We start from the raw sequence: 27211 nt of genomic DNA on the forward strand, positions 1-27211 counted from the left end.
AAGTAGTTTCCACTTTGTATTATATGAAGTAAAGTTTCTTCTTAGTTGTTTGCTTAAGGTAGTGTTGAAGTATTTGACATGTTAAAAACATACTGTACTTTATTTGTTTATTTCTCTTACGCTACACAAGACTGTTGTTTTTCATCTGAATGACACACCACTACCATCAAAAGTTGGATCAGCCCAACGCAGGGGAGGGGGACGGGACACGTGTTGGTCATTTTGTCTGCATTTTTTGATTGGCCTATGCCACAGGCGACCAACAAGTAGTGATGATAGACGAAAAAATTTTACCTGAAATAACAGTACGAAAATTTCCAAGACAGGTTCCTCTATATCTAGCGTTTTATTACAAAATTATTGACTCAGGGACATACAGGGACAATAAATTTTACAATCAGAGAATTATCAAACCCATCAGTCAGTAAATTATATATTATAAATCGCAATGATTTACTTCCTTACTCGATAAAAAAATCCCTGGTCACAAATAAGAAGTAAAACTAAAGAAAACCGGCGTCATACCTGAATTACAAGTTATGCAGTGGCAATATTAAAAAAGGCTTAATTTGCACCGAATCGCTTACATAACTGTTTGGGCTTTAAGAAGTCTGCCGAAATTCTGTAAGGTCCTTGAAATGTCACCTGTTCTGATATAGCTGACGCCAATTATAAAGGCCCTAAAAATATAATTTTGTACAAAAAAATAACGATACTAGAGACCCTTAGATTCGAGGACGAAAGTTTTATCGCGTATTCTCCAAAACTATGCACCCAAGGAAATCTTCATTGTTCTTTGTTTCACCAGCAAAGTTGGCGCACTTATTTTTAATGAAAGAGGTTAAGCCTTCTGCCGATCGCAAAATGATAAAACTTCTTATCGCTGCCGCTTCGACATTCTCGCTAAAACTCGTGGTAGAATGACTACCGCTATCACGTTTTCCCGCCAAAATGACGCTGGTTCCCTCGCGCGGACTATTTAGAATTGGAAAAATCTCGTCCTCGTTGTCGTCGTCTTAAAAGTCTGTAATGACAAAAGTCATCGCATTTGGCAGCTAACGCGTAGATAAACAAGGAAGTGAAACAATAGCAGGTGCGGCTCTTTCAATGAAGTCTTAATTGCTCTAGCACTGCACATCGTGATGTGTTTACAAATGGATTATTGCATGTGGACAAATCGTATAGATATTTCCCGCAATCCTGTAAACAAAGGCGCCAACTCGAGGCTTGGGTTAACAAAATACAGTGATTCGTATGAAATTGTCCACCCGAGCCTCGACCTCACTTCTTTATGTTGTTTGCTCACAACAGTGGAATGCGGGAAAGGTCTATTGCAGCCAACAGTGTGTGCCTACTGAATATTGTTTATAATATGATATCTTAATATTAGGGTTGACAAATTTATAAACGGCTGAGAAGGCCGTCTGGTTTATCACTGACCAAATCCCACTTAAATAGCCGATCCTTAGAGTTCATTCTGCTTAATACCGGTTGTCTTCGTGGACGTTCTCATTCCTAATGAAACTGAAAATTACTGGAAGCAAATGATCTTTTGTTCGTAAAGATAAAATAAATAAGGCGTATTTATTTGACGCCATTGTCGTGGAAAATTTAAATGTCAAGGAAAGGGCCTTCTGATAAAAAGAAAGTTAACGATCCTTAATACAAAAATATTTCGCTTGCTATTCTCCCTTCCCTCGCTTCTCAACTTATAAGATCTCTCTATTGCAGGTGACAATACTTTTCGTCTTAACTAAAGAATTTTTAAATCGAGTCTATTAACCGTGACTTTTCACGAAACGCAATCAGTCAAAACAATGGCCGGGACGGCAGCATTTCAAGACAGGAATGTTGAAATGTTTAAGAGAGTTAAAACAGTGCTGGATAAGAAAACAAAATGGCATTAAAATAGCTGCGCTACTGCAAAATTGATAAAAAAAAAATTCTTAATTCCTGGCCGAGTTCATTCTTGAAAGCTTAGACGCCGCTCCATATTTCCATGGCCAGTCTCTTGTGATGACTTCATGGGCGTCAATTCAGCCAGATCATCTCCAGTCTGCAATAAACAATGTTAGCAGTAGCTCAGTACCGTGTTAAGAAAAATCCAAAAAAATGGAGGGTACGAAAACCGGGATATTTTGTTTTCTACAACAAAAAAATTTCATCACGCTGACTTTAAAAGCGAGAGAAGAATGTACACAAGGATTTATAGGTCCAGAATTACACTCAGTCGTGAAAATACTAGCATGCAACGTCTGAGTAAGTCAGTTATATCTGTTACCTTTGGCGTTGTACATTGCTGTCCCTGACACCATCGTATAAAACACCTGAAAGAGTTATCAAGGTCAAAACTCAGTCAGCAAAAGCGAAGAAAGAATAAAAATTATCAATACTAGCCACTTGTCAAAGTAAGAAGAAGAAGAAGAAGAAGAAGAAGAAGAAGAAGGCAGCTGTTCGACGAGGCGAGACAGTGCGTGCAAAATGAAATTAAGATTAAGGTGACTCGACCCAGTTTTTTTAGGGGGTACCATCCTACTTTGAAGCTCTCTGGTATCCCCATCTTTACTTTTATCGTAAGTCTAACACATAGAATGGATAACATATAGATCAATCTACAATATAACATAAAATTTTTGGCGATCGGAGTAAATGTCACGTGGTTATAATGCCACGCCCCTTTGAGGTCTGAGTCGAAAATCTGCTGTTGCCGGCATTTTTTCGTGAAAATCTCTCGGCTACACATAGTGCGCATTAGTGCCTTGAGCTGAACAGAGTTTCACCAAAATCGCAAAGACCCAATTCGAGAAATTCAGCGGTTTCCAAATTTAGCTCATAATTTATGCGAAAATGATAAGCAAACTTTACACGGATTATATCTAATAAACTATGAGATTCATCCCTTTATTTTGGGCATCGTTATAACAGATGGGTCCTTGCAAGTCAGCAAAACGCTTTAGGGCCTTGTAAATACGCGCGATTTCGAGCAAAGCAAACATATAGAAATTATAGTTTTCGCTATTTGTTGGCGTATGTCAGCGTTTAAGAGCCCTTCTCACGAAAAAAGCATTTTCTTAAAAATTCGTAGTTTTTTTTCCTTCAAAATTTTTCAGGGCCACAATTGATTAACTAACTACCCGGACTCTGAATTTCGTGGTCATTGAAAAACTGTGACATTATCTTCTATAAGCCCAAACTTGAGTAAACATTGAAGATTTTTAGCGTTTTGGCTGCGTTTGTGCTTTGGGAGTTGTCTATTGTTTCTAACCTGTCATGATACAGCATTCTCGTTCAGCACGCGTGCAATGACCGCGCTTGGCTGACTGCCGAATGCTCATCGAGATATGATAATTTTGGTACAGTGAGAAAGGCCATCGCGTGATACATAGAGGTTTAACTCACAATTTTTAATCAATTCTCGTGCTTTTTGTGCCTTTGCAAAAAAATCAAGAAGTGCTTCACACTAAATCTACTTACTATTAAAAAAATATCATTTTTTCATAGGTTTAATGCAAGCCAATAATTAAACCAACTCGTGACGGGAATCCCTTCTATTTTCTCATATTAAATTATCATATCTCGGTGAGCATTCGGAATTCAGCCAAGCGTGGTCATTGCACGCGTGCTGAACAAGAATGCTGTATCATGACAGACCAGAAACAATAGACAACTCCCAATGCACAAACGCAGCCAAAACGCTAAAAATCTTCAATGTTTACTCAAGTTTGGGCTTATAGAAGATAATGTCACAGTTTTTCAATGACCATGAAATTCAGAGTCCGGGTAATTAGTTAATCAATTGTGGCCCTGAAAAAATTTGAAGGAAAAAAAACTACGAATTTTTAAGAAAATGCTTTTTTCGTGAGAAGGACTCTTAAACGCTGACAAACGTCAACAAATAGCGAAAACTATAATTTCTATATGTTTGCTTTGCTCGAAATCGCGCGTATTTACAAGGCCCTAAAGCGTTTTGCTGACTTGCAAGGACCCATCTGTTATAACGATGCCCAAAATAAAGGGATGAATCTCATAGTTTATTAGATATAATCCGTGTAAAGTTTGCTTATCATTTTCGCATAAATTATGAGCTAAATTTGGAAACCGCTGAATTTCTCGAATTGGGTCTTTGCGATTTTGGTGAAACTCTGTTCAGCTCAAGGCACTAATGCGCACTTTGTGTAGACGAGAGATTTTCACGAAAAAATGCCGGCAACAGCAGATTTTCGCCTCAGACCTCAAAGGGGCGTGGCATTATAACCACGTGACATTTACTCCGATCGCCAAAAATTTTATGTTATATTGTAGATTGATCTATATGTTATCCATTCATTTCTTAGACTTACGATAAAAGTAAAGATGGGGATACCAGAGAGCTTCAACGTAGGATGGTCCCCCCCCCCCCCTAAAAAATGGGTCGAGTCACCTTAAGGCTAACTAAGAAAAATTTACAGTTTACAAACAAAATCGTCATATGGATGAGGATTGGATAACACGATAAAGAAGAAAGAATTAAACGCTTGGTTTTCTTTCCTTAGTTTCTCAGTTCCGGTCCGGGTCATAGTTGAAAAATAGTTGAAAGATTTAGTAAAAAAATTGGTAAAGATTGAGTGAAAAGCCCGGAACGATCTTGAACAAGTCTGAACAATGTCCATGCATACATCATTACATATCACTCCATTCACCTTTTAGATTTCTCTAAGCATTGCGGTTCATTTTTGCGGAAGTAAACGCGAATGTGTTGCTCGGCGAACATCTCCGGCAACATGTTGCTTACCTGACAAGATACAAAGATAATATTTACTCAATTGATAAAAACAACCTAAAAAATTCACTTCCACGGGGAAATCTTTTAAAATTGGAGTTTTTAAAGGTTTAAAAACCTTTAAACCCCTTAATAAAAAGGCAAGTATGTATATCTTAAAGCTATGTTCACGCTACAACGGATAGTTCTTGCGCCGACACGAAAACCAAACTGGATGACAGGTCTTCTGTACGCACATAAGAACGGTTACTTTGGCGTGATTCTGTAACACAGCAAAGCTCCAGCACGCCGATCTTGAAAGTGGATCGTCTCACATTGGATAGCTTACTCCTATTCTTCATCACAGTGTGAACAGGTATTCGGAGCGCAGCAGATGTACATTGAGACGGAAGTAAATATTTCTATGTGAGGATTGGGATTTAAGGTGCTAAACCTTCTCGGCAAACTGCTCCGGTTCGATATGTTCGAATGTGTGTAAACGACTTGTTCCAGTTTTGTGGGGCCGTTACCGTTCATATTCCGCTAAGGATAGCTTTTGATGTCGTCACGAAAAGGTATTCAGTATAATGTAGACGTAGCCTAAGTCTGTTCTAAAGAACAAATGTAAAGTGACTAAGGTAACGTAGCAGACAAAGATGATGCTATACTTGTTAGATACCGACTCAGTGCACAGAATGTGCTATTTTACCTGCACGTCTATGGAGTGAGCTTGCAGAAGATTTGAAAGAAAGTTGGCCGCCTCTCTTTACAAAGCTTCCCTCAAGAAAGTAAGACTTTGTACGTATTTCAAAATAATAGTATAATAGCCAAATTTCCATGTTTCTGGTTTTTCCCTATTTTAAATCATTTACCTGAGCACCTTTTGACACCGTTAAATTCCGAAAATTCACCACTTGCACGCTTCCCACAATACACAACAAGTTGTCCTATGGCAGACGTGCAAATGGTGACGACCCAAAATAAACGTTGCAGCCAGGCTCAATTGAGGTCTGTCAATTAACAACTACCGGTCAACCGTTTAACTGCTGAATGCGCGTTTTCAAAGCTGTTCGATGAAAATTCAATCATGAACTTTAAAGTAATTACCTCCTCCTTCCGCACAATCATAGGTTTGTCTGGATTGTTCTTTCCGTAAAACCGTACTTCATCAATCGGATTTCTATCCCGCATTCCATAATCAAAAGTGACAAGCTAACGAAAATAATAAAAGAGTAAACACATTTTCCTTGCTGAATTATTACACAAAGTAATTTTGAAACTCAAATTTTTGTCTCCTCCATAATAATACTAACAAGGGGATTTAGAAAAACCATAGTATCTATAGAACTCAAGCAATGTTTTATATTATTTTTCTTACTTCAATAATGAAATCATCTGGCTCAATATGGGGTCCACCATCGATACATTCAGCCATGTCTTGTTTTATATCAGGAATCTCCTCCTACAAAAATCAATTACATGCATTATTGCATTTATTGATGTCTATCAAGGACCAGCTTGGAGTCGGTTTGGTCTTACAATACCTTTTCACGTCGCTTTTTGAGAATGGCTTGACCAATACATTTGTACAAGTCCCGTCTCTGAATTCGCACCAAAATGGACCGAGCCTTCAAAATATATTTGTAAAAAGGTTAGTATGACCGTTAGTGCAGACGTTGGCATGATGACTAAAGAAAACGTCTGTTCGTTCATCTTGGTGTATAATTGGAAAGTAGCTGCCTAAAAGGACGTAACGAGTGCAAAAACAGCACAAAGCAACATGCAGGATTCACTAGCAAATAAACACTTCTGCTGCTGTTCTCTGAGCTGAATCGTTGTTTTTTTTTAGACCTTTTCTTTTTGTTATCATCAAATCCTATAATTTAACACGATAGCAATTCAAAGCATGAGCTTGTGGGGTCGTGTATTAAATGTACGCAATTCTCCTCAGAAAAAAAACTTTTAACAGTTTAGCCGCTCGTACCCATTTACAGTCGAACCTCCACAAACGGCCATTTCTCCACAACGGTAACCTCTCTACAATGGACTTTAATCAAAGTAATTGCCAATAGTGTTTATGCTAATCCGGCAATGGAGCAGCCAGCGGTCGCTCAAATACATGGTATGAAATTACAATGAAACATTTACATGGTATTGAATTACATGGTATGAAAATAAACGATGTGATTAAAGTAGTGGACACTCTTTGGATAAAATCTGGGTAAGGTGCCGAGCTAACAACATCACCTGATAACGCGTTCCACGCAGGGATTGATCCCACATAGAAAGAGTGTTTGTAAGCGTCGACAGAAGAGGATGGTAACCTGATCTTAGTGACTCGCCCTTGTACGGCCATACGCAGGCATGGTTGTGATATTGCGAAGTCGCTTGTATTTGGTAAGGTGAACGGCTTTGTCGCTACGACAAGCCTTCTTGTACGCTCGTTTACGTTTGTTCATTAGACGTTTCACAGAGGAACTGACCCAGGGGAGGTGACGCTTTCCCTTAGACATTTTATGTGGTACGAGGTTGTCGGTGGCTTCTAAGATCTTTTAAGGAACGTAGGACCAGTTTTCGTCCACAGTGTTACACTCTGGGTGGGTAGATAGATAATCGGAAGAAAGAGTAGTTAAGCTTGCCTTTAAACCGACAAAGTCGCCCTTGTGAAACTGATAGATTTTCCGGGGGCGGTTTCAGCGTGAACTTCGGGGAAATATCAATCTGGTATAGTGTGGCGTCATGATCAGAGATGCTGCAAGTGACTGATACCAGGATTGGAGGAAAAGAAGGGTCTTATGTACGGCCGGAAGCGGGGCGCGTCGGCGAAGACACATGCTTTGTTAAACCGTATTTGTCTGAAAGATCTAAGAGAGCTTGGTCGCAGGCTTGAGCAATATGAGGCGTAAGGTTTCGAGTTGACCAATCTTTGCCCCCACAGTTGAAGTCACCAGTAAAGATGACCAAGGGGGGGTTAGGGCTATAAGTCCTGCTCAAGACATCGTCCAATAAATCCAACGCGTTAGTATCAAAAGCTGGTGGGCGATAATAACTGGAGAGGAGAAGAGTCTAGGATTTTGCGAATTTTATAGAGACAGTTATGATTTCACAACTGTGCACATCGAGGCGGACTTGTTCGGTAGCGATGATGTCATTGCGAACGCCAATAAAAACTCCACCGCCGTGCAAGGTTCTGTCCTTCCTAAATATATCGTACGTACTTGGAAATACCGAGTAAGTGGGTATTGTGGAATCCAGTTTAGATTCGCACCCCAGGACGATGTCAGGCTTGTGCAAATCGATGAGTGCCTGGAATTCAGCTTTTTTAGTTGGGCTCTTTATGCCATTACAATTCTAGCCTGCGAGCAAGCTCTCCTATTTGGGCTAGTGAAACGAGTCTTGCGAGAACGCGCGAGCGAGCGGCGAAGCCGCGAGGTCAGCCCCACGCTCGCGCGTTCTCGCGAGGCTCGCTTCGCTTGCCCAAATAGGAGAGCTTGCTCGCAGGCTATTACAATTCAGTGAAATGACCTTCAGCTTCCTCCTCTTCTGTTTGGGAGAACGAGCAATCGGGCTGGAGCTGTGCAGCGGTGGTCCCATGGCAGAGGAGAAACTTTGGTCCGGCGCTGATCCCGTTGTAGAGTTGTTAAATTCTAGGCTCTGGTAGCTGTTATTACTCGCAAGGCTGTCCAAATTGTCGAGAAGAAAAGTTGTGGAAAAGTTTTCTTTCGTCCCCAAGGTGGCCGTTGTAGAGAGGTTCAACTGCATACATTTCGATGGCGAAACAATGTTGTTAAAGAGAAACTCAAACCAAGACTATGGAAGTCCCAGTTCTACTCTCAAAGTATGGTCACTAAAACCACCAAGGACAAAATGCGGGAAAAAAAAAAAATCCGTTATATAAAATGCGGGGAGAGAAGGGAGCTTTTTTGAAGATGTTTATTATTATACAATGTATGGAAATAGGCACCTGACAAAGAATTTCCAGGCCAACTTACTTTTTTCATTGAAGCAAGCACACAAAATCAAGTGCTTCGAAGTTAAAAAAAACACAAGACCGGAGAGAACTATACGTTACAGCAGTTATACCAGTGAGTGCTACAAGCCGCATATATGTTGACTTACCTCTTGCAGTTCAGGGTCACTAGAACAGAGTATTTGATAATATACTTGATCTGTCAGCATTGTGTATGCTTCCATGTCATCAATTGATTCAGAGATTGAAAGCATTTTCCTGTCGAAACGCATAACACAGGATAAAGCAACGCTAATTTTATAGCTACATGCAAGGCGATCAATCGGCTTTAACAAACAATTATGATTGACTGACAATTCATTCAACTTTAATCTTGGTTATACGAAGTACTCCTTAAATACTCACCCATTTGATCCTTTAAAGCGGATTTTCTTATCAGCCTTCAGCAGAGCTTCAGTGATCCTACAACCAGAAAGGACAATGCTCTTATCGAGTTTCTCTTCATAGACTGCTTGCAGTCCGCCTTTTCTCTTGAAATCCATCTAGTTCAAAGCTAGCGCGATTGCAAACCACGACGTTATGTTACAATAAGGGATTAGGACCAGACGAGAAAAAACGATTTTTTATTTTTTCTTCTCGGGCTTACGCCCTCGTTTATGGCGGCTTGCGTGCTTGGGTTTCTCTTGCAGTAACTTTGCAAAGAAAAATAAGAGACTGCTCGCAGTTTACTATTCAGTAATCTATAAAAAAGTACCTTCTGCCATCACAAGTAAACAACTTTGGCAACTTTTGCATTTTTGCAAACGTTATTAAGACTGACTGCAGGAGACTGTACAAACACGAGGAAGAGTGTTTTTTTCTCGATATGTTTGTTCAAATTCAGAATAGAAACTTTCTTCATATACTGCCTGAACATTTCTATTGAACATGTTCAATCTTATAATTATGATTAATAATTACTGTTTATTAATTATTATAATAATTATTATTTAAAATCAATCAAATCACTCTCACTTACATTCTTTCAATGATATTTGAAGTTTTGTGTTGATAGGCCCGTCTAAACAAACTGTTCCTTGTGTGAAACATGTCATAAATATTGCCAGCTTCTTTGTCACGGACACAAATTTGCAAATTGCCTTTGACATCAATGATTCTAGCAAATTTGAGATAGCGTCTACAGATTTAAAAGGGTATCAAATGTTTAAGTCTCTGTTAACATCAAAATGTGTTTCATTGTCATTTATTGGTAAACTTCAGTTAAGTAGACCCAAAAATAGTCCAGTAAAAAAATTAATTGTTTGAGAAACATTGTTCCGGTATAGCAACTGGAAAAAAACACCAAAAAGTAACCCCTACTTTTTTTTTCCAAATTTTCAAAAAAGTTAAGTTTCTGTGGCAATTTTAAATAATTACTTATATCAGGTTTTTATATGTGTGTATGTGTGCACAATCCAATCAACAGATTCAAAAAGCTTTGACAGTACTATGAGGAACTGACATCAATACAGCATGCATGTCTAAGAAGTTAATCAGTTTTAAATAAATCAGATTCTAATAACAGCAAAAGACAAAGATATCTAGTTTAGCCAAAAGAGACATTCAATGTTCCTTACTTGTGATCAAAGCTGTTACTAATGCCAAGGTTATGGCAGTCACGGGAAAAATAATCAAATTTGTCCACATCAATTCCTGTTCTTTTGTTTGCCACAATCTGAAAGGCAATAAATTCCAATTTCATCTACAACCATCTAACCATTCAAGTTTAGCACCTCTTCATTCAATAACAGTTGGAAACTGATGAATACATGTATGACCAAAGTTGGACCAACAAAATCTGGTCATATTAACGGGGTGGTTGTATTAAATCTTTGGTGACTGGAAGCTAGTACTAAAAAATATACCATTTATGTAAACTCTCCTTTTGGGCCAGTGTTTGGCCAATTAGCATGCTACATGCACTGGAGGCATATTTTCCTTCTAATAGGATAAAATTTTAAAGCTGCTTCTTTTTGCACATAACTAGCCTATGGGTACAGCCATACCCAAGCAAGAGCATTTAAGCTGAGATAAACTATACAAGTATTTCTTTATAGCTTTCTTGATAATGAAGTCAGAGTGACAGTTCCATTTCAGATTACTTGAAACATTGAGGCCTAGTATTTTGGCAATGGTAACCAATAGGCACTGCCACTGGTAACCAATAGGCATGCTGTTAACCACAACGGAGTCGAATGACATGGTATTTGTCTTAGTGCAAATGTTTATGCACAGTTCCTTGCACTTTGACTCCTTCAGTTGAAACCTGTCTGCAGTAGCATGGTTGACCAGGGTGTCAACAGCGGCTTGGATTTGACTGTCTTGGTTCTTGCTTAGCGTCTCTGAGATAGTGGTATCGTTGATGTATTTCCAGAGATCAGTGGCAGGAACATTGAGCTCTTCGATCACAACGATAAACAGCCATTACCCCAATTTTGTGTCTTGAGGAACCCCTGCTGGGACCCCAGCCCATTCTGAGAGGCAGTCATGGCCAAGCTTAACTCGCTGTTTGCACAAGGAGAGGAAGTTGGTGATCCAAGAGATTACAGCGTCATGGATGTCATATGTGCTTAGCTTCCTGACCAATATCCCGTGTTCAATGAGGTCGAAAGCTTTCTTAAAGACAAAGAGAACCACTCTCACAAAGGCTCCATTACCATCAGTCACACAGGTCCATCAAATGCACAAACAGATGAAAGGGTCAATGTCTTACTCACCCATTCAAATGCGTTCATAAAATGGCTGAATGGGTTATTAAGTATTCTGAATGGCTAACACAAACCAGAGAATGGTCGGCTTACAAATATTTTGCAATGGGTCGATATGAACGGTTGAATGGGCTTCCGATTCATAATTATTTCAAACAGATTATGAAAAACAGTAGTGCCAAGTTTTCGTTCCATTAAATGGCCTTTTTGGCAAAAATCCATGGATGAATGGATTAATGAGTCAAGAGTAATATTATCATCACCGAAAGCCTAGTTCACAACAGTCTTTCCATCCTTATTTTTCATCATGATTACATTTGTACTTCAAAATATACAGCCAAACTGCTCATAAGTGAACAAACTTGGGACCAGTAAGTGGTGTTCATTTAACAGAAGTGCCTTCCTGAGGCCAATGGAGGTTAACAAATAATGCAGTGTTTGAATGTGGGCGCCGGTGCAAGGAGTCTGCTTAACAAAAAGAGCTGTTACCAACCTTACATGTACATATTGCATAGTCACCTTTCAACCCACCTCATACAAATATCTTTTCTCTGGCTCCCGTCCTTTAAATGGCCACTCCTACAAAAACAAAAAATATACAACTATTTACATGGGAAATAATAATACAGCCTAACCTCTCTTGCTTTTACAATGATAGGTGTAAACAGTGCAAAAAAAAGACAATGTGGAAATTCAGCAAATTTGGCTGAAAAGTTATAATCATATTATATTTCATCTTATTAAATGGAGTGATAAGGAAGTCCTTACTTCAGATTATAACATATTTAGAGGCAACCAAACAGTAAATGTTCATTACAACTACATAGGTGATGAAACTGTATGTAGGAGTGAACCTCTTGTCCTATAAAAACTTGTGCAGTTTTTACCAAAATGCATATTTTGATACTTGCAGGTTTTTTTTATCATATAAGGCTTTAAACTTTAAGATACCTGGGAGTTACTTGTGTCCACCAGGGCTGTTCCAGCTATAAGCTCCTTTATAAATATGAGATCCTTTTCTGACAGATTGTACTCTCTAAAACTTGGTAACAAGTTATTTACTTTCATCATGTGATCAAACATGTTGACAGAGGCATCCTCATGCTGTGTGAAGAGCAAAAACCACATTGTATTGAACATAAAGTTGTCCAAAATGATTTGGTATTTCAATTATCTCTTCATCAACAAATAAACAAACGAATTAATAAAAAAGTAAATTTATATTATTATTCTTCAACTAACAATAACTATTTTTTCCAATACTCTTCAATGAAAATTAATACCCATTAGGCCAGCATTCCTGGCTTGAGTCTTACACTTTGACAATTGTATTATGATTGTCCAAAACTAAGCTTCACGCAAGGGAAAGGTCAGCTGTCAAACCATCAAAACAACTCTCAATTTATGCAAGGAAAAAAGATTTCTGGGTACTTAATGACAGCCAGCCTGCCTAAGAATACCCTGCAAGTAGAGGCTCCATTTTTGCGGGGTGAACTGGCATGTTCCCTTCGCATGCTAGTTCACACCACAAAAATGTACACTGTAGCCTCAGCTCACATGCTGGCCTAAGAAAGCACAGTCTATCGACAGGACACTAACAGTTTTTTAGATAAATTTTGTGAATATTTTTTTCTCATTAATTCTAGAATTTATTACAACCTTTGTGATTTTAAGGTTTTCAGTTATTAATACTGAACAGAAACTCTAGTAGAGTATGATAGTGACTGTCATATCAACAATAGTTTGCATTTTTTACTATTCTAGGTAGGTGTCTCAAATTAGTTTCTTGTAAACTAGAACAAAAGACAGGTTTATTTAAGCAATAGACCACACTTTCTATGGGTTTACCGGCGTGATAACCCACGCGGGATGTTGGGAGAACGCAAGAAAAGCCTGTAAATCACGAGCCAAAGGCGAGTGATTTACAAGCTTTTCGAGTGTTCTCCCAACATCCCAAGTAGGTTATCACGCCGGTAAACCCATTGAAAGTGGGGTCTATTGCTTTTATAAAATAACTTTTAGTAGAACGGGGCCTTTTAGTTAAAAAATGTGGTTTTAGTATCGTGATCAAGCCATGTCTTTTCTCTAAAGTCACCATAAGCCAATCACGACTCACAATTTAAAAGTGCCGAACTGTCTCAAAACTCAGTACAGTCACACAACAAACAGCAGCACTTCAAAACGCGAGTTTTTGCACTTTTTACATGAAAACTTATGAAAGCTGTTTTTCAGGAAAAGTCAACACATATTCATGTGAAGGTACAATGAAGTTTGTTTACTACAGAAGTAGAAAATTGAACATCAAACTGTATGCAGCTGTATTTTGTTGAGTCGATCCGTAAACATTTCGTGCCTACGGACGAAACTGGCAGCTGTTGTAATGGAGGACTTCATTCACTTTTTACAAGCTGCAGTCGTTTAAGATTTTCTGGACTTTACCAGTGCAAGTGGCAGCGGCCAATTTTGTATGATAACTTGATCAGATATCTCTTTTCGGAACAATTTCTTTCACTCAGGAATTTAATTTTGACATAAAATAAATCAAGAATGCTATAACTATCCGTTTTGTTGCTGGTTGGCACATGGTTAAGTTTTCCTAGAGACTTTCTACACCAGAAGTTCACACAGTTGTTGTCTTTCTCTGCGATTTGGCATCGTCCTGAAATGTAAACTGTTTTCCAGCTTTGTACTTTATAACTTTTAAAGCTATGGCAGTAGCAAATTCTGATGCTCTGTAATAAAATGTGGAAACCAACACTTTTTAATATTAAGAGGGGCTGGGTAAGTAACTTGTTCTGTTTTCTATTCTTTCTAAAATCAATGATTGCAGATCAAAATAGCCCGTTTTGTTATAGTGGCTCATGTTCCGGATGCCTTTTTCTATGGGTTTACCGGTATAATAAACCATATAGGTTTTTGACCAATCAGATCGCGCGTACTATCTCAGTTATTTTATAAAAAGTTATAATAATAAAAATAATAAATAATAATAATTATTATTATTATTTTCTAGTTCTGTAATATATAACTTTCTTTTTAGTGTAGACTGTTTACCTTCCAATCAGTGTCAGGCCTTGCAAATGGTATGAATAAAGAATCAAACATGTGGGAAAAGGGTCCATGCCCTACAACAAATAAAAAAGAAAAAGGAAAGAAAATCTAGGATGTAAATCTTCAGGGTCAGATTGAATCTAAAGTCAATTCATACCCAGACCTGGTCAATCTGTTTCAACATTGGTCAGTTCATTTTAAACAACATCAATTCCTCCCCTTTTTTTCTTTTTGAGGCAAAAAAAATATGACATCTTCAATCTCCAGTTTCTTTACATGTATCTCCACTCATGTCCTTACCACATTTATACAACCCATGCCCATACTTTCCAACATCCCAATATGAGATTTGTTTTTAAAACTAGTTTGCTAATGTCACTCCAGGCATAACTGTCAACTTGAATGAAAAGCTGTTTTTTTGTCACTAATCTGCCTTGTATTTTACTTGTACCTAGATCATGGCATAGGCCAGCTATTTTGATGCAGAGTACATCTTCATCTGTGATTCCCAGTTCTGGCTGCCGCTTTTGTAGACTCCTAACAAGTTTTCCAGCCAAGTGGCAAGTTCTAAAATGTCATAATAGAAGCAGCTACATGTATATTATACAGTGCAAACATGACTTATTATTTAGAAAAGGAGAGTTAACCTTCATCAGGGTTCAAAATAAAATCACAGCTTTAGCCTGAATTTCTACGTTTTCTTTATCCAGGTATATTAGTTTTTTCCCAGCTGTCAATAATGAATAAGTTTGCTTCGTACATGTTCAACAACTGCTACACTAATAATAATGATAATTAACAAATCTGCCAAGAACACATTGCTAGCACGTGATCAAAGACTTTGTGAACTGAAATTTCACTTTCTTCATTGAGAAACCCTGAAAATCTAAAGCGATTTAACAAGATTTTGTACAAAACTTGCATGTTTCACACTCGAACAAAAAAAAAAGAAAGAAGTAGCCATTCAGGGAAAAAAGAAAGAAAAATAAAACCAAAAGAACACCCTTGCTGTTTGATTCTCCACCTTCTTGTTGTATTTACCTGACAACTTAAAATTTTAGTGACATCCCTGATGTGCCTTATATTAAGTCACTTTGGTAACCTTGAGGACTACATTTTCAGGCGATCATTTCTTTTAGATTTTTTCCTCAGGCAAACAAACTGAAAGGTCACGTTCCATTAATTTTCCTGTTGAACTGAAAGGTCTGGAAACTTTTTGTTATATGAACATGGCTGTTGAATGTAAAATTATTTATATAGCAATGAATATTGAATGCATTTATTTGGATTAAAGATCATGAAAAGATGCCCATGACAAAAACCATCCATAATACACCCTTTTGCCGAAAGTCAAAGAGACATCCGAGATTACCACAGATTAATACAGAACGTTGTTACTTTAATAGAATAAGGTTTAAATACAACTTAGCAATTTAACAATATAGAATCCAATGTTTTTATCAGGTTTTATGTGATAATTGTATTATAATCTGTGCGATTTTTATGATTTATATTTTTCACTCTCTGTAATGTTTGTTATGTATTTTAAGGGACAAAATAAAGACATTTTCTTATTTATTTTAAAAACAGTGCCTCCCACTTTGTTTAACTACTGAAAGAGAAATAGCAAAAAGCATGATTGTCACAAGAGTCATAAATTATCTTACCCAATGCAGTGCTCAAATCTGTTGTGAGATGCTCCAGGAAACACATAGTAACAAGCACCTTCGTAATAAAATGAAAGAAAATTTTTTTTTTGTATTTGCAGACACATTTACTAAAGATGTATACCAGATTTTAAAAGATGAAAAGATTATTTAATAATTACAATGTAAAATATTCACAAGCCAAGGAAACAGTGGTAAAAGGGACTTTTCCTGCAAAAAGTTGGAAAACTTAAAAAGTCATCAAAGGTGAATTTATTTTAGTACAAAAAAACAAACTGTAGATGAATGTTTGAGTTCCACTACAATTAATAATTATTAGAACAGAGAAGCGTAAATGCTCAAATGTTCTAATGTATAGTAATTGATGTGCCCAAAAGCTGTAGATACCATATGAAGTTAACGAAATGTTAGCCGCACAAAACATAACCTGCGAATGGCAGACGTTTCTCCTCTCTCATCGCTGCTGAGGGACGTTTCGCGAGGAGGAACATCTGCGACTCAGTGACAGAAATTCCATACTGATGACGTAAATCAATGTTTACACAATAAATCCGGTAGTCATGGGGTTTCAAATGGAAATTTGTTCAATTTTTACAGTTTCTCCAGGTAGATTTTGTGAAGTGTTGTGTTCATCTGCGAATGAGCTCCAGCAAAACTCAAATGCTTCTTCTAGAGAAGACTATATTCCACAAATATTGGCTGTTTTGTTAGAGATTCAAGTTTATATTTGACCTTTGTGGCCTTTTGTTTTTTGTCTGTTATTCGTAAACAATAGCTAAAACAATGAAACTACTCTGTCGACCAATTAGCGCTTCTGACCGAATTCCAGACAGATTTTGCGTCATCAGTATGGAATTTCTGTTTGCTGAGTCGCAGACGTTCCTCCTCGCGAAACGTCCCTCAGCGGTGATGAGCAAGAAGAAACGTCTGCCGTTCGCAGGCTACACAAAACAGTGTGTTAAAAAGAACAGTAAGTTTGTTTTAATTCTATGTATAACAGTTAGTTGTGGCTGAAGCTCACCCAGTTGTTTGATATTCCTGAGTCTCTGAAACTGTGGAGTATCTATGATCTTAACACATAATGGGTGGACTTCTATGTGCCCATGAATGCTGTCATTAAAAACCTGTGGGATAAGGAGACATTAAAAGAGATGGAAGACTTGACTTATTCCGGTTTTCTCTTCTCTCTTTTCCCTTTTTTTATTCCCCTTATCCAGTTTTTTCCTTTTACTGGGATTTAACTAAGCTCAATGGTTATCCCTATTATTTAGGTTAGTAAAATGACATCATTTGTTGGCTTCACACTAGGAGCTAAGCAAGATTCAAGTAAACACTTGATTCAAGTGAAATTAAAAATGTTACGTCGCTCTGTAGAAAACAGCTTCACACTTTACCTGTTGACGAAGTATAAATTATTACTTGAAGTGCAAGCTGTCAATCATCTTTTGCATTACATCTTTATGCGTATATCATAGACGTGATTGCCCACCACAAAGGTAAAACCTTGAGGTCTTTGTGCTGGAGAAGAGTTTTCTTGTAGTTTCTTATTGAATTTTTTCATTGCTTTTAACTCAAAGCATTTTAAACCTAAAAGAAATGCTTCTGTACTTTGTTTTTATGACAACTTAGCAGTGGCACCAAAAAAACAAAAACGAAAAGCGACGTCTTCTTCTAAATTCATTTTCTATAGAATGGCTCGAAAATGTGCTTTTCAGCAAAGGAATCACCATAGGGCTTAAGCTTGAAATCTAACTAAGACATGGATGTTTATCTGTCTGTTCATTAGAATCTTGGAACCACTGCATGGGCACATTATCAAGGCTGCACGTGCTCTAAGTGAAATTTCAGGGACAGAGACGGAGTTCACGCGGCAGATCGGACTCAAGCTCCATGAAAACTTCGGAGAAACAGTAAAACTGCCGCAGCCTAAAACCTATTAATTTAATTAAAAATAAGTCATCTTTAATTTTCTTTTCTATATTATCAGTGAATCTTTTAGGATAATTGAGCTTTTCGTGGATTCGGTTGAAGCGTGAACCAGCTCTTCTTTCCGTGTTTTTCTTTTTGCTGCTAAATTTAGCCTATGCATGCATGCAAATTTAGTTTTCGATACATAAAATGCCAAGACAATGTGGGACTGCCTTGTCTCTAAAACAACAATAAAAACGATAATAATTATATATCTCATTATTTTATGGACAGGGAATAAAACAATCATAAGTAATGTTTTAGCCAAGCAGACACAACAGCCAAAAACTGTAAAAATATTAAATTTGCATACTGGGATACAGCGACTTCCGTTTTAGGGACCGATTGTTTATTACATCCCTTTTTCTGAAAGTGTGGTGAATCAAAACTTCCCAGCCGCTTCCAAATAATTACATATGAAATTTGCACCCCCTTGGTAATAACAAATTATTTTTAAAATGCACCCCCCCCCCCACCCCCTCCAACCCCTTCTAGACCAAATCTCATCTTCTATTCTTAGACATTGAGTTGTTAAGAAACAAGATACCAGTAGTCAGCAGTGTAGCTGGAGAATTTGAAGGTCACGTCAAACCTGGGGGGGTCTGGGGGCATGCTCCCCCAGAAAATTTTTAAATTTAGGGTCTCCAAATGCCATCTCCTGCGTTTTCTACAGAACATTTTCAGAAAATACAGACGAAGGAAAATGCAGTGATTAGTTGTTTATTTTACCCCATCTCTAGGGTTATTGGTTAAGGTACAGTGTTTACGACAAAAAAGCATAAAACAGGGACGCCACCAAGGAGGTAACAAGCAAAGGGAGAGATGTGTACCCTTCAGACAGGTAAACTCTGTTATAATTCCATCATTATCAATTACATCCTTGTGCTTGTGTACATGTATGTGCAGAATTGCAAGAGAGCTCAATCTCTCGTCTGTCATGGTCCTTCGTAAGAAAGTTTGTAGTCTCTTCATACCGCTGAAGCTATGCATTCTCAGCCATGCAAGTTGACACACGGTAAGTCAACAAAGTTACATGGAGAGCTACATATACTCTGGGATAGAATTGGGGTTGGCTCAGTCAAAAGTCTCAACCAAGGTCTGAAGCTGGAAATCCTAACACGAAAACACCAATAAAATGCGAAATATTCATCCCGTTTTAATGATAACAATAATGCGCTTACAGCGGCATTCAGTCTCACTTGCTTCGAGATTCGATCGAGAAATGAGAAGGCGATTAATTCTACATGAAACAGGATTTACTTGCTAAAGGTTTTTTACTTCCTACTTTATCGACATGGATACTTTAACTTGTTTCTGAACTGATTTAGTACTTGTGTTAGCAACGACCACAAATACATCTGCTGTTGAAGGCTATGCGAGTGTATAAATACACGAAAATTCAAGGGCCTCGATTGCAGAGAAATTAGTAAACATCATTGCCAGAGTTCAAAAAAGTGATTCCCATAGGACGTCATTTCAATCATCGCCAAAAATAAACCGCATTCTCATCACAAGATCCATTTGCATACAATGAAAGTTTACAACACCCGACCATGGCAGTTTTGCTAATTAAGATTCTTTTTTTTTTTTTCAACAACTCAGTAGTGCTCACTTGTTCCAAAATAATCAAAACTTTGAAGCGATAGAATTCGTGGAGCAACACATTTTGGAAAAGCTCTAAATTTAATCTTTAATAAACATGAGTAGCTTCAATCACCCTGTGATTCTTAGTCCCAGTTTTCACGGTCTCCGCTAGGAATGTCTGGCAGAATGACCCCCTATGTGTGTACAAAATACGACCAAAAACGTGTTGCAGATTATGAGTCTTGCTGCTTACCCAAGCGAGACTAAAAATGCTTTCAGGAATTAAAAAAGATTTATATATTTTTTCCATATTTCAGCTGTATTCATAGGCATACACGTATGTGCAGACATGCATGCTACATTCCTGGTAGTAGAAATAGCTAATAGGTTCCTGGGCCAAGCTTTACACGGTTAACATTTTGTTGCTGACAAAGACCTGCCAACACAAATTTTTTTGCCTTCTTTTGATTTTCTTCAATCATAATACAGTTTGACGACTTTTACATAGAAGGCCAGTCCTGTGTCTTAACCCATTCGCCCCTGAACCGCCTATAACCCCCCGTGCAGATCCACGTCCTTTTTACCCTTTGTGACATCATCAGGTTTTAACAGTCAAGGACAACTTTGTTGGCTAACTTGTGCAGAGTGAAGAGATCTTTCAAACCATACCAGAATGAGCACAATTCAGTTATGGACACCAGAGAAAGAAGTAAAAAACCATGTGACATTGACCTGAAAATCTCCACGAAAATCTTGTTCCATTGCTCACCTACCTTTCCTTTCACCTAATCCTAAGATCCTAAAAGCTTTCCTAAAAACTCTTCCCACCAAAATGAAGCCTACTAAATGCCCAGCAAGAGAAAAAAAAATGAGGTAAGAAAAGCGAAAAAAGAGGAGAGGAGAGAAAGCAAAAAGTAAAAGTCAAGACTGCTGTGTCACTTTTAAACCCAAAAACATTGTGCATTTGTGCATTTTCAAAATTGACGCCCTAAAATCAAGCCTCTTGGAAAATTGTACCCCCCCCCCCTCCAAAGCCCCCCGCCCTGCTGGGACGTAATAAACGATCGGTCCCTTATACAAAAATTACCCCGCGTAGCCAATCGTGCTCTACGTCTGTCAGAAATTTAAGTATTAACAGTATCTCCTAAAAACTGTATCTAATAAACCATTCTATCTGAAAGGAAAAATTTTAAAACTTTTTTGAGAAGCAGTACAAATCTAAATCCGTGCTGCTCGTCACACTCAAAGTGATGGACTATGTTACCAGGCTTTTGTACATTATGCTTTTGCTTCCCCACTAAAATGCTCCACCTTAATGCTCCATTTTTCCCACTAAAATGCTCTGTCTCCCCAAAAAAGTCACTAAAATGCTCGGATAATGCTCATTATACAAACGGTTTTTTTAAAATTAATTTCAAAGTTTACACTTACAAAAACGTGCAAGTGTTGCAAGTAACAACGACAACGTGTACAAGTTCATAAATACAGCCAAAAAAAACAGCTGTATTAGGTTTTTTGTGAATTTTGACTTTTAGTCTTCATTTTCTTTAAAAAAGAAGGAGCTCATGGGGCATGGGCTCCTGAAAAAGTTTAAAATTTCTATTTTATTTTCTTGGAAAAAATTAATTTTCCGGGGAAAATGCCACTAAAATGCTCGAATAATGCTCAATGCTTTTGCCTCACTAAAACGCTCGAAAAAATGCTAGCATAATGTACAAAAGCATATATGTTACATGCGATATGTTGCAGAACGACCTTTGGACATCCACGAGCGCCCATTTGTTTCGTTCAAAAAACATTTTCTGTAAAGTTTAGTAAACTCTGACTCAACAAGCCAACACCAGTATGTTAAATTTTTCTGCTTGCTTAACTGTACTCTGTACTAGAAGCGAGAGTACCTGGCTGCAGCTAATGTTAGTTGCCTCGGGTGACCAGGCACCATCAGAGTACAGCCTTGACATTATACATATGGCCTCCATTTCCTATCAATTGGTCAAGTGTGTCCAGTATGGTGTAGACCATACTTGGCAGTGAACTTTGGCTCCTTTGAACTACAAATGTTTCCACAATCACCAAGTAAAGCTGAAGTAGGTACGTTTTACCCAGAACACTCAAAGTAGGTTCCAACAACATTTAGAATATTCTTGAAAGCTCTAGTGTGATTAAGCCAACAATTCACTTGTACCTTGTAAGAATTATCCCTCAAGACTGCTTGACCTTCAAAACAAAAAAACACGCTGTTAATTAATGATAGAAGATTGAATGGAACTTGACACAATGACATATTTATCTTCATTGAACGTTGCAAACAGCAAAAAATTATCAAAATTCAGATTTTGGAAATAAATAATCTGAGAGTAAATGAAATAGGGAAAAAGATATGATGTTTAAAATAGTTTTTACTAGTGAATTTGAATCTCATTAAGGAGACTTTATGTATAAGTATAACTGCATTGTTACTTTGGTGCAAGAGATTATAGAACAAGTGCTAATATAGAAAAAGGAATATTCTTGTGATGTTCTTTCTATTTTTACCAGCTAAACATATTTTGACTTTGTTTTATGAGTAGAAGTGCTCATAACCTACATTTATAACTATTTGTATGATTAATACCATACCATGTGAAATATATCATTTGCATAATGCAGGGTTGTCATTAAGATTTCAAGTTGCCGCCCCCCCCCTCCCCAAAGAAGTTTTTGAAGTGCAACTTCTACCCTGTTCCAAAAGGCATTACCCCCCCAAAAAGCAATCTCCATCATGAGTACAGCTATCATTAGCAGTTTCATGATGATCACGTCTTTATTAAAGAAAACTACAACATTCTGAGCAAGACTGTGCTCTAAGGAAAATTGAAGGGAGCCCAGTGCTCTGAAACAGTAGAATCTAGGGTGCCCAGCTTATGATTGGCATGAAAAATTTGAGATTTTCTAGTCGCCCGAGGGCAAAAGTTAGGCACCAGGGGCCACCAGGCTCTGCTAGAGCACAGCCCTGCTGAGGCACTAACATAATAAGTTTTTACTTTAAGTAAAGGCTCGTTGGATTTTTTTTTTAGTGGCCGCCAAATGGGAATATACATGTAAGCACCGGGTCTGAAAAAAATACAGGTAGGCACCGGTCACGTTATCCGCGCAGTCTTATCTTCACGCAGACAAGGCGCATGGTGGCCAGTGAAGTGTTAAATCACAACTATACTTTACAAATGTTAAAAATGTGGAAAGGACAATCGATTCTTATATGGTGCAAATGAATTAACGTGCGTTGTAAAATCAATTGTAAATCCTCATTTAGTTATACGTAAGAATGAAACGACTTACGGAAAACAAAAGTAAAACTAATATTACAAATGAATTAACCCACGCAGAAGCGGAAAGAAGACAAGCGAACGATGAATGTACGGAAAAGCATCATAAACATAAGGTTACTATGGTTTGTTGAAAAATAAAAGTATGATAAGGCTAAAACAAGCGTAACGTACGAAAAATCGTGGGGTAAAATATGGCAAAACTAAACTGCACAACTGGTAACATTAGTGGTCTCGAATTTAGGAACGACACATCACTTAACATACGAAGAAACTGACTTACGGAAAAACGTTTAAAAGACAGGGCTAATACTTTATAAACGACGCTGAGATGTCAAAATGAGACTCAAGAAGAAGAATGCAAAAGTAATGCTAATGCTTAACTTCCCTTCTATATATAAATTCTTGGAAGTAGAACTGAGGGGATGTGATCATGACCTGCGGACAATGATCGAACATTGCCCGTTGACCTAGCGTTATTTTATATACTCGATATCTAAAGCCTGGTCACTTAAATGTCAATTTATTAAACATAGCAATCAGTTGTCATAGTCTTCATCTTCAAAGCCTTCATCATAATCCTCATTATCATCAACATCAACATGCTCAGATGAAGCCTCAACTTCTTCTCTGATGTCAACAGAGATCTGCTCAGGTCTTTCATCGTGAACAAAGAGTGCAGATTCCTTTGCCACTTCTTCGACATGTTCAACACAAAGCCGACACAACGGTTGAAACTAAGGAATTTTAGCATCAACAAAGGTGACGGCAGCGAAAACGTCACTTTTAAAATGAATTGGCGTTTTCTCCAACTTTGTCGCGTTTATTTCAATTCACTGAAAATAGCTATGTAGGCTATTTCCCAGGAGTTGAGTCTTTGGGACCGCACTCAGGTTTAGAAAGAGAAAGAAAAGTTGGTCGTCGCTTGTTTATGTCCTCCATAAAACATGAAACTAGGCATCTTCACGTCGTAGTCATGCAGTAATGGCAAAGAAATGTACAAAAAAGCGTGATGCACGTGCAAACTAGTTGTTTTACTCAATAAACCTATTGCATTCTTGTTACCATCGCGCATGTGTACTAGTACCAAATCTAAGTCAGATGTCTTTTTCCGACATTTCTTAGTTTTTGTACGTGAGTATTTCAAAATTACTTAAACCTGCTGCAGATGAAACTCGCATTTAGTTTGATGAATAGTCTTTGTGTGTTTCAAAGGTGTGCTCTTTTGATTTAATTTAACACGAAAGTAGCCGGGGGCCATGCTCTGAGTAGCCGGGGCAAATCCCCAGCCCCCTGCCTTAAGTGACAACCCTGCATAACAGCATCATTTTACTATTACATGTACGAGCAAAATCAGAAACTCATAAGGGGTTGAAACGTGTAACTCTCATATGTTTGCTTTGTCTGATGCTCGTGATGCTCATTCATTTCCGAAAGTACCATATTTGGAACGAGAAGAAGAGATAACTGACCAATCAAACTTCGTAAACAACGTGACGTAATTTTCCTTCAGGTTCCCGCACCCGCTTAAAAAAATGGCCGACAAACGAGGGAAAAACTCCCTAAAGCCGAGAAAGCTTTCAAAGGTTGAAACCAGGAATATTACCGAAACACTGAGCAGGATATTATTGCCTTATCACCTGGGCCAAACGTAACATTATGAAACCCATTTTCGGCCTCGCAACTTCTTGAAGTTGTCACTTCAAAAAACAATGCCTCGTTGACCCTCTGCACAGTAAACTTATACTGCAAATAGGCTTTTAAAATTCTTATGTTAAAAGTCTAGAATAAACAGTGAAAAATATTTTCTAATAAAATTCATTAGCTGCGTATCGAAAAGTGTCCAAAACCTGTACCTGACATCTTCGCAAAAAGTGATTCTTGTAATGAATGTGAGAAGCATTTTAAAAGCTTAAATTAAACTTGGATGTTGTAGTCACGATCGTGTTTTGAGCTAATTTTATGACTAAACAAACTCAAAACAATAGACAGAGAAGCCGTTTCTTGAAAATTTTTATTCAAAGTCCAAAAAGTTAATCCATTAAAGCAATTCGGAAAACACTATCTGGATCGTGGATCCGTTCACGCAAGTGAAATCAGCTAAGCACATGGCAAAATTCAACACAAAATCCATCTCAAATCAGGGCACATTTTGTTATATTTCTTTAGCGCCGAAGAGAAAAATCTATAAAACGTCTATGAAACAGTTAAAAATACATAAATTCCCTTTCAAAAACGTAATTGTCTTGGCCATAGAGTGCAAAATGTACCTGAAAATTCAGCAAAAACTTCGCAGACTTGGTTGCATTTCAAAACAGACTATGGGCTCCGCCGTGAAGAAAACAAGGTTGAATTCCTCGAAGGACGATTTCTTGATGAAAAGCTTCCCTTTCTCCACAAAAAGAAAGCTAAGCATTCTTTTGAACTTTCTCTTTCCATTTTTTGTCTTTTAACGGTGTATTTTTAACCTTGAAATGCAGAACTCTTGTCTTAAAACATCTGCATGGTGATCGCGCAGCAGTCATTTTGTTGAAAATGGATATCCGTCACTAAGATTTCCAAATATGGTCAAAATGAATATTCACAAGCATTGAACGCGAGTTACACGTTTCAACCCCTTATGGGTTTCTGGCAAAATCCAATTGACCACTACAGAAAATACCATAACATACCATAATACTCTTTGTTGGTCCCTCCAAAATTTGCATAAGCATTGTCTTCAGTTTCTCTTGGGAGTTAAAATGGCTCCAAAAGAAACTGAAAACAATGCTTATGCTTATTCAAGTATTATGGTATGTTATGGCATTTTCTGTAGTTGGTCAATTCATTTTTCTTTTTTGGTAATCCTAACAGGTTTAAATAATGCATCCCCGGGAAGGGGACAAAAAAAGAGGGCAAATGCCCCATCCTCTGTCAACACTGCAACATTTTTCATTGATCGCACAGTCAAGTAGTGCCATTTTAAGCATTTTAATGCGTGATTTTTTTGTTTCAATTAACGTCTTCCTTTGCAATAGTGCTATTCTAATTAAGACTTCACACTGAGGCTACACCAGTTTATGGTTTTAGTATTGTTATAAAATTATTGACATTAAAATCAATAGTGCACTGTAAAGTTAACTGTTATGAATAGTTTTCTAATTATGAAAGGATGTTCTACAAATAACATCCACAGAAATTTGATTCAATAATCCAAAAAACGTTGATTCACATCGATAGCTCCCGATTTTGTTACATATGAAGAAATGCATGCATAACATTGAGAACATGCCTTTACAAACCTCTTCAATTTTTTCCTATCCATGACAGATGAGCCAATCTGCATGTTTTCCCAGTAAAATCCTCTGTGTAGTTATATTGTGATAGGAAACTGCGTGCGTGTCAAAAGCTTGGGTTTGGCCCGGAGGTTGGCAAATGCCCGGGCAGTGCAAAATTTGCAAATCCCCCACCCCGGGACTGACAAGGGGGGGTTGGGTGCAGCTGGAATTGACTGATGCATAACAAAAGCCCTAATTTGCACAAGAAAGCAAACCCTTGTAGGATTCTGCTCGTAGTAGTACAGGGATGTCATCGTGCAAATGCCCCACTTTCTTTCGGGATACTAATGCTTCCTTGACTGACGTTGACCAACAACATGTTTGTTTTAGCCGACCAAACTAGTGACTAAGCCGGATATATGTATGTTCAAGAAAGAAAGAATACTTGTAGCTCTGTACAAACCTCAAAATTACGCCGGCAAAGTTCATCAAATGGGTTAAGCTTTAATTTCGTCACAAACTTCGCATTTCCCGCCATAAATTATTGCCCACATAACCCAGAAATGTGAACGCCCGGGCGTAAACTAGTCAATTTTTTTCAGTTTGGAATGACTCTACGGACAAACCAAGGAATGTCTGGCAAAGAAATTGATTAAGTTATTCTCAGTTGCTCGGGCACGTGCATGTTTTGCGCTAGTTCTCCGAGCCGACAAGACTTTATCATACCCACCGTTGTACGCGTGAAAATCTTCATTCGTGATACCATGATCTTTATGCCGCTTTGGACTCGGGGTTCTACAAGCACTAGCTATTAGTCCATCTGGTGGTGTAACTGTTCCAACCTTTCTCTTGCGTCCCTGCCTGTGCATTTTACCCGAGGAGAAGAAAGAATTGGCTTAATTTCTATGTTTCACCATACATGAC

General features: G+C 37.9%; 1 protein-coding gene across 1 annotated transcript; it reads right to left on the bottom strand.

The window, feature by feature from the left end:
* Positions 1-331: 331 nt before the first annotated feature.
* On the bottom strand, positions 332-27211 carry LOC140927952 (deoxynucleoside triphosphate triphosphohydrolase SAMHD1-like). The gene is made up of 18 exons (XM_073377658.1): positions 27018-27211; positions 21911-21942; positions 17195-17297; positions 16174-16231; positions 14958-15073; positions 14510-14580; positions 12407-12559; positions 11987-12034; positions 10325-10422; positions 9727-9885; positions 9114-9170; positions 8858-8966; positions 6283-6366; positions 6117-6200; positions 5846-5950; positions 4680-4771; positions 2282-2327; positions 332-2056 (listed from the first exon to the last, which is right to left on the bottom strand). The coding sequence occupies exons 1-18, from the start codon at positions 27154-27156 to the stop codon at positions 1964-1966; spliced, it is 1647 nt and encodes a 548-aa protein (XP_073233759.1). The 5' UTR covers positions 27157-27211; the 3' UTR covers positions 332-1963.

This window comes from Porites lutea, chromosome 2 (assembly GCF_958299795.1).
Source record: "Porites lutea chromosome 2, jaPorLute2.1, whole genome shotgun sequence".
NCBI classification, from domain to species: Eukaryota; Metazoa; Cnidaria; class Anthozoa; order Scleractinia; family Poritidae; genus Porites; species Porites lutea.